Source organism: Zerene cesonia, chromosome 3 (genome assembly GCF_012273895.1).
Source record: "Zerene cesonia ecotype Mississippi chromosome 3, Zerene_cesonia_1.1, whole genome shotgun sequence".
NCBI lineage: Eukaryota > Metazoa > Arthropoda > Insecta > Lepidoptera > Pieridae > Zerene > Zerene cesonia.
Genome location: NC_052104.1, coordinates 8,293,109 through 8,301,442, shown reverse-complemented (window position 1 = coordinate 8,301,442; position 8,334 = coordinate 8,293,109). Strand labels below are relative to the sequence as shown.

Genomic DNA, 8,334 nt, shown 5'->3' with positions numbered 1-8,334 from the left:
CAACACTCAAAACTTACCCTAAATATTATTAAATTACACGGAAATTATCAAATTTCGTTATCTTTACAGTAAGTTGTTAAACATACCATAATTTATTTTAAAATAATATAATGCACTAGCCCTAGAAAGTATGTTGATTAGCAAACGTTGCTGTCTTATAAAATATACAGAGAAATTAACTTGACTTTTTCTTACGAGTTTTTTTAGTCTAAATTGGATAAACACTTAAACTAAACTAACCCAATAAGTAAAGTAAAAAATATAAAAAAGAAATTATACATAAAAATAGAAAGAATAATAATTGTTACAGTTAAAACCCGTTTTTCGTTAGATCGCGTATTCCCTAATTAAAACTAATTGTAAAAAGGCATTTAGTTAAAATAAGTAAAACGGGTTTTAACGATAGTATATTAACACAAGTACCTTATAAAGACACATCACAATAATATTTTTGTATGTATAAAAACATCGATAAAATTGTTACAATTACAGAAGCTTCAGTCGTGTTTTTTATCACTACATAGTATAAAACAAAGTCACTTTCTCTGTCCCTACGTCCCCATGTTTGCTTGAATCTTTAAAACTTCCCAACGGATTTTGATGGTTTTTTTTAATAGACACACTCCGAATTTAACGCGTGCGAAGCCGCGAGCAAAAGCTAGTTCAATAATAACTTATTTACCAATATGCTGAATATTTTCTACTTATCCCATTTATTCATACTGAACTAGCTATACCCTATGGTTTCACCCACTTATTCAACAATCGGACTTTCACTTCAATCATAAATCAACCCAAAAAAATATTTTTTCAATTCGAACCTGCTACTTTACTACTGCTACGTTATTTCTAGTATTAATGTGATAAAAAATTATCATAGCACCAAGAATTATATTTAAAATGTCTACAGAAACACTTATAAATTATTAAATAGACAAAATTTTAAGTCTGGCACATTTTTTAGTAGTCATGGATTATATTATTTGTGTAAGTTTTTAGATTGTTTCTTTATGGCTTGCTTTGACTGTGGTGTCATGACAACATATTACTTTTACAATTGACTTCATTAGGCAATGCCTCATTGAATATAACAAAAAAAAAAAAGATGTCAAATGCATCCGTGTACAATATGATGCACTAATTATAGTGATGTTTTCTCTCGTTTCGCAGTCTTATCGGTGGGCAGCAAGGTACTGAGGCATGCACACACTGAAAAAAATTAAAAAATATATTTTCGTTATTTAAAGTTTTTAGAACTATCGCTAAAGCAACTGTATTTACTAATCTTAAGCGAAATTTATTTTAAGATTAGTAAATAGTTGGTACATTAAACTGTAAACTTCATACCTTTGAAATGTATTAAATTAATTGTTTTATTTATTAAATTCTCTGATACCTCATTAAACATGTTATTGAAGTCACAATTTTCAATTGCTTGAAGGTTGCCTGGCAGAGCTGGCTCTAAGCGATAAGGCCACTACTTGCACAAATTTTCTTAAGTGTATTAAGAGTTTTTCTTCCTTAATTTTTTTATGAAAAATTGTTCATTTTAAAATTAATGACTAAATAAATAATTATTCTGTATATATGTAGGAATATTTAACGTGATTACTTACAGAAGAGAAGAGTGGCAAAAGCGCAGAAGGTATATGTACAGCCCCGGGCCAAGAAAATGCCCGCCATGTTAGCGCCGAGCATCGAACCGACTCGCCCGAACATCATGACTGCCCCCACCGCTGTGCCTCTGCGATGAAATAATTATAGATTTAAATTCAACATTTAATTTTTAGTTTTTATAGCATTGAAATGCTTTTATAGTGGGGTGCCGCTTAGGCACATGAAACCGAAAGAGTAGAAGAAATTCGATTACTGTGGCAGGATCACGGGTGGCCGAGAGGCTAGGCGTTGCTACGGTTAGGCAAGAAAAACGGGTTTTCTATTCTTTCAAAAAATTTATTAAATTTAACATATCAATAAATTCAATATATCAATAATTGAATACTAAACCACCTCCAAATTGTCAGAGCTAGACCGAATTAAAATAGGACCACATGGAAGGCAATAAGCTTTTAAACAAAAATGAAAAGAATAATCGAAATCGGTTGACCCGATAAGAAGTGTTGAAGTAATAAACACATAAATGATACAGTCAAATTGGGGACCTCCTTTTTTGAAGTCGGTTAAAAAACGTTCATTGGCGTAGATAAAGAAAAGATATGATAAGTGTATGTAACATTAAATACGGTACCCTATTTCCTTTTTTTTATATATAATTAAATATTTTATATGAAATAAAGCAGCCCTATTTTATCAATGTTTAGAGATTTAAACGCGATATGACGTATATGATATAGATCCAAAACTTTTTAGGCTAAATTTTAAGAGAAAAATAATTCAAAAACATTATTACTTATGATAATTTAGAGAAACCAAAAAATTAATTAAACTTTCCCTACACCATTGCAACTTTTGAAAAATTCTTAATATGATATGGCTGTTAAAATATTTTCGTTGATCTTTTATTACGATAAGGCGTGATACGCGTACGAAACCGCGCTATAGAAATGTATGAGTCCTATCCTACTAATATCCTATCCTACTAATATTATCTAATATCCTTCCTACTAATATTATAAATGCGAAAGTTTGTAAGGATGTGTGTGTGTTTGTTATTCTTTCACACAAAAACTACTGAACCGATTGCAATGAAATTTGGTACGTGGACAGCTGGACAACAGGAATAACATACAGGCAATTTTTTATCCTGATAATCCTATGGGATACGGACTTACGCGGGTGAAACCGCGGGGCGCAGCTGGTTATTGTGTAAATTCAGTCATGAAGGTAAATTTATGTTATCTTAGCACAATATTGTCTAATCAGTGTTTACAATGTGGGCTTTCCCGCCTTCTTCGTCAACAGCCGTTGTTTGCTGAACATCAGCGCTATCGTAAATATGCTCTAAATTAAGAATACAAGCTTATTACTATAGCTAGGGTTGCCAATCGTTGATAATTTATTCAAATATTTATAATGTTTAATATGAAAAAAAATATATGTAACGTAAATTTATTAACGTCTTGCAATTACAGTTTTATGCTTACACTTCGTATTCAAATTGACAATTCCTATGCATAAAATTGTAAAAAAAAAACTATTTTCTGTTATTCAGTGATTATATATATCACAGCAAATGCAAAACCGCAATTGATAAAATACACATAAAAAAGCAATAGACATGCATGCCACCAAAAGTAAATCCTTCGAGGAGTTTATTTTTCAGTTTTATAGGTAAATGCTTTATAAGTGAGATTAAAAAAAAACGCAAATAAAGAAGCGTTGACGATACGGCGAATGATGCGGGTTCGGATCCGGCCTCGTGTTCGATTTTTTTTTTTGAAAATATATCCTAAAAAGAGTTTAAAAGACAATAAAATCGATTTTATCAATTTTTCTACAGCTTACATTAAATGTACACCGTGATCTTACATACTTCTGTAGGAATTGGGCCAGCTCTCAACGAAGAAGGTACCATACCTCCACTGAAGATCGGCGTGATATAGTAGCATGCTATAGCGCTTCGTTCAAGGTTCGATTGCTTACCATCTGGCGAAACACCAGCTCAGTTGCCCGCGATTTCATATAAAGTAGACTATGATCATTAGATCAAACTTTGAACTAATTGTTTATTTATATATATTTGTCTTTTAGAAGGGTTAAAAGTGTTAAATGTCGGTAAGAGTATCTATTTTAAATAATTTAAAAGGGGTTTCTGCTTTCTTCATGATTTTTTTTTTTTGTACTTCTCTCATTACTATAAAATGGTCAATCTATTTAAAAAAACCCATAAAAATCCGTTGCGAAGTCTATAGGCTATAGGGACGTAGAGACAGACAAAAAAGCTTTGTTTTATACTAAGTAGTGATGATGTAAATATGGGTCAAATTCGTGTAACGAATATGCAACCATTTGTTTGTCCTACTCTGTTTCTGCATAAGAAAACAGCAGCATAATTTTGTTCGCGATAATTTTATGTAAATATTTTTTTCTATACAGAACAAGCTGTTATTGTGTGAAGTGAATAGCACCCAAGTCAAGACACATGTAATCTTGGTTTATTTAATTATTGTTATTTACACACAGCGAGTTGTTTATCATACTTGTAATATATACGTTGAATATTCATTAAGACGTTTAAAGAGAGCAAGAACAAATCATATTACTCGGTTTGTGTATAATTAGAGACGCAGGTTGGAACCCAGCCTCATAATTAATAAATAGTTTCACAGTTTAAAAAATATATTAGTTTTTTTAATGATAGAAACATACCTTAAACTGGTTGGGAATATTTGTACAGCATACGCGTTAAGTGGTCCAATTCCTAGCGCAGTAAGTTCCAGAGTAGACATGGAGACACCAGCTACCAACCTGCGAACATAGAGCTTATTTTTATGTAGAGAAATTGATATAAAGTTACGCGTCTTTAGAGAGTTAGATTTTTAACATAGAGTTATTAATTTCTATTGTAGAGTTGAGTACGTTAATGTGGAGATTTTATTTATTACATAGAGTAAGTTCATTTCTAAGATAGAGTTATAAAGTAGAGAATTTAATCGTAACATAGACGTAACCCTTCTTCAAAAATATATTACAAAGAGTAAATTTTGAACAGATTAAGCAAGATAATTCTCAATTTAAAGTAGACCAATATGTATTACCGCTGGAAAGTATAAACTAGTGACTTATAATTTTTACCAATTAATTTTCTAGTCCATAATCAATACCTGTTCTGAACAATGCCGCTAATCAAACACGCGGTTCCGACCACAGCGTACATGGATATCAGCAATGTCTTTTTAGACAGCGGGCTGAGACTCGCCAGCATCACGAGCGCTCCGTATATCAGGGCTGTGATCACTGTTATTTGGAATGTCTCGTAGGATATACTGCAAGTTACTGTGTGTGTCTGAAAATTGGACGTGAAAAGAATACATTTAGATACAATAAAGTTTACGAAGTGAAAAACGTTATGGGCTAACTTTTGCCATCTCGCAAAAGTAATAAGTCTGATGGGGACTATTGTTTTTTATCTCTGTAGTTAATATGTTTCTCTCAAGCTAGAAGAGAAATTGTTTTGTTCAATTGTGGGAGTCGAGCATGCTTCGGCACGAATTGGGCCAGCTCGCACCGGGGAAGTACCACACCCCCACAGAAAACCGGCGTGAAATAATAGCTATTGTGTTTCGTACGGTGAGTGGGGGAGCCGGAGGCCTATTTGCTTCTCCTAGCCCTTCCCAATCCATTCCTTCTTTCCAGTCATCAATCCTTTCCTTATCTCTTATCCCTTAAAAGCGTAGAGTGAAAAACTCTGAGAATGTTCATGGACGGTGGTGATCGTTTACCATCAGGCGAACCACCAGCTCAGTTGCCCGCTATGACATAAAAAAATTGTTTAAGACTAAGGTTTCAGAAAAAGGATTTACGACAGGAATAGAGGACTTGTCTGGGAGGGAGAGGAAAAGGATACGGGTGTCCGATATGTACACTGTTAAATAAGTAACATAATATAATACTTGAGCAGTAATTTTGAATCTCGGGACTCTTCTTAATATAATAAGTAGCTAGCTAGTCGCATATAATCATGACTACAAAAACATATACTCACAGCATTCTGAATTTGGTCCAGTGCTTTACAGATAGACGCAGTTTCATTCGCAGATTGCCTCATCAGAGTGTTGATCGTGTGTGGCGTAAATAAAAATAAGCCGTTTAATCTAAAACAGAGGGCAAAGATTGATAAGAAAGCTTACAAGAGAATTAACAACAAAAACATTTCAGGATATCAGTTTCTAAATAAAGATTTCAGGATTCTTTCACTGAAAAGCTAGGAATAAAAGAAGGAATTAGAAAGGGCGTGTGTATAAAACACACACACACACTCCCACAATAAGACTAGTACTTTAGACCTACGGTAATTCGACGAACGTTGTAGAGTCCTATCGCAATATAGAATTTGTCGGACTATAGACTACCTACTTCTCATAGGCCCTCTTATAGACTATACATTGAAATTTAACAAATAACAGAACCCGTTGTGTGTCCGAGTCTGTAGTACAAATCATATGTATGTCGAATTTACTTAATAAATAAACCAATGAAAGTTAATATTTTACTATAAAAAACAGATTTGGAGTCCACTGTATAGGTCTATTAGGATAAATAATATCTAAAAATAAAATTTTGGTCGTTCATTATCCAGTTCAAATAAAGGCTCTAAGAGCTGAAGGTAGTTTAAAAAAAAGTTTCCCACATTACCGGGAAAATACATAAAATCTGACACTAAAGCAATATCAACAACTTTGCATTTGCGACGTTATCGAATACTAAAAAAAGCATAATTTCATTTCACACTAGACGAGGGACATAAACAAACATTTACTTTATGTGACATCCAATTCAGAAAGTCAAAGGTATTCGTACGATAGCTATCTCGGTTGAACCTGTAAATTTTATGTGATAAATACTTTACTTGCATCGTAATACCACAGATTAAAATCAACGATATCAATGACCCTCAGTGGCACTATCAGTAATTGGAAATCTGAACAATCTGGTTACAGTTAGTCGTCATTTGTTTTATTTTTCAATAACTCGTTATTTCTGTATAAGCTACTCAAGTTCTTTGACTGTTCGTTTCTTTGTTTGATTATGTTTCCACGAAGAATTACAGGGATTTATATTAATATAGTTAGAAAAATAAAGAAAAACACGCTATAATGATAGTCTCTACAATATTTGATCTCTCACTTTATACAGAGTGTACATAAGGAAATTATTTAATGCTGCTGATAGAAGGAAGGATCTGAGGATCATAGAAGATGAACTCATTAAATTCTTGTAAACTCACCGGTCCTTAATAAGTGTACAAAGTTAAAAATTAAATATGTCCGTTAAATCACTTTCCAGTCTAGAGAAGGCAGTTAGATACAGTACACAAGCATACAGGACAAGCTAATAGAAGCGTATTAATAGATATAGAGATAGCAGTATAAAATAACACATATAGAAGTAGAAGGAGACTTACATCCTTCAGTGGGAGGAAAATTAGGATGATGATGATGATGGGATTTTTACTTACAAGGAGAATAAACCCAGCATCAGAAATCCAATCAGCAGCAACCACTGGACGTGGGGTGGTTTCAACAGATCAATGGCAGATGTTTTTGACTTTTTCCCAGATTCACAGCTCTGACCGTCAGCTGCTTTCCTGCAATCGTCTGCAGACTTTTTGAGAGATGTTACCTGTAAATAACATAGGTCTCAGTAATTTTATTCAGTGTTAATTTCAAATCTATTTAGAGTGATTAGTTTTAGTGAAACTTTATATTATTTTTTATGCAAACCGCAACCTAACAATAAGAAACACAAAAAAAAATTCAATCTGATCAGCCGGAAAGACATGGTTACACAATATTTCGGCGATTCATTTGTATTTATAAACGGTATATTTTTTAATTCCTCTCTTTCCTCGATATTAAATTTGCTACATAAGCTCAACAATCAAAACATTGATGTATTATATCAGAATCCTAAAAAGCGTATATTAAATAAATACCTTATATTCATCTGGATCCAGCCCTGTGTTGAAAGCGAATATATGCGCCAATACGTTCAAAGCCTCCTTCTCCTTGCCTTTCATCATGAGGAACTTGGGGCTTTCCATGGTCTGCGTCATCCACAGCGATGACAGGATAAGAGGCATTGAATACGCGATGGTGAGAATGCGCCAGGGCCGCAAGTAGACGGATTGTAGTTCCCAATCTATAGAGAATACTATCCAGGCAAGTACTGGAAGGAAAATAATGAATTGGTATTAAAATTTATTAAAAGCTCTTTTATTTATATAATAACGTTCTTTATATTTAATAAGGCTAAAATCTGCAAATACATTTATATTACCAATAATTTTATTGGTCGATATAAACGATAGTTACGAATTATAATTACGGATATTCGAAATTCAAATACTTTGATAGTAATGTCGATTGGGGCTATGCGGACAACTAGATGGATAAAATGAAACTGAGTAATAATAATAATCAATAAATTTTATTAATTATGAAGCTCTATAAAATATCAATTAAAATTATTATTACATTTTGCAGCAACAGATTAGAGATTCTGTAAAATTATATCTTACTTGGACATAACGATGCCACCAGCATCAGTGAAGCATTGCAGGTGAGCACGGCCATGTCTCGTCTCCTCTTAGGCATTAGTTCTCCCAGAAATGCAAAGCCGAGGGATGATGGGCACGATAAACTGTAATTTAAT

At 33.1% G+C, this 8,334-nt stretch overlaps 1 protein-coding gene across 1 annotated transcript in view; it reads right to left on the bottom strand.

Annotated features, from left to right (window-relative positions):
- Positions 1-283: 283 nt before the first annotated feature.
- LOC119836836 (organic cation/carnitine transporter 7-like) overlaps positions 284-8,334 on the bottom strand; it is a 17,642-nt gene continuing 9,591 nt past the window's right edge. Inside the window, exons 5-12 of the mRNA XM_038362312.1 lie at positions 8,201-8,322; positions 7,616-7,848; positions 7,139-7,302; positions 5,666-5,774; positions 4,785-4,966; positions 4,330-4,428; positions 1,617-1,744; positions 284-1,209 (exon numbers count right to left, since the gene is read on the bottom strand). Of these exons, the coding sequence (XP_038218240.1) occupies positions 1,142-1,209; positions 1,617-1,744; positions 4,330-4,428; positions 4,785-4,966; positions 5,666-5,774; positions 7,139-7,302; positions 7,616-7,848; positions 8,201-8,322 (1,105 nt within the window). The 3' untranslated portion in view covers positions 284-1,141. The remainder of the gene's footprint in view (positions 1,210-1,616; positions 1,745-4,329; positions 4,429-4,784; positions 4,967-5,665; positions 5,775-7,138; positions 7,303-7,615; positions 7,849-8,200; positions 8,323-8,334) is intronic.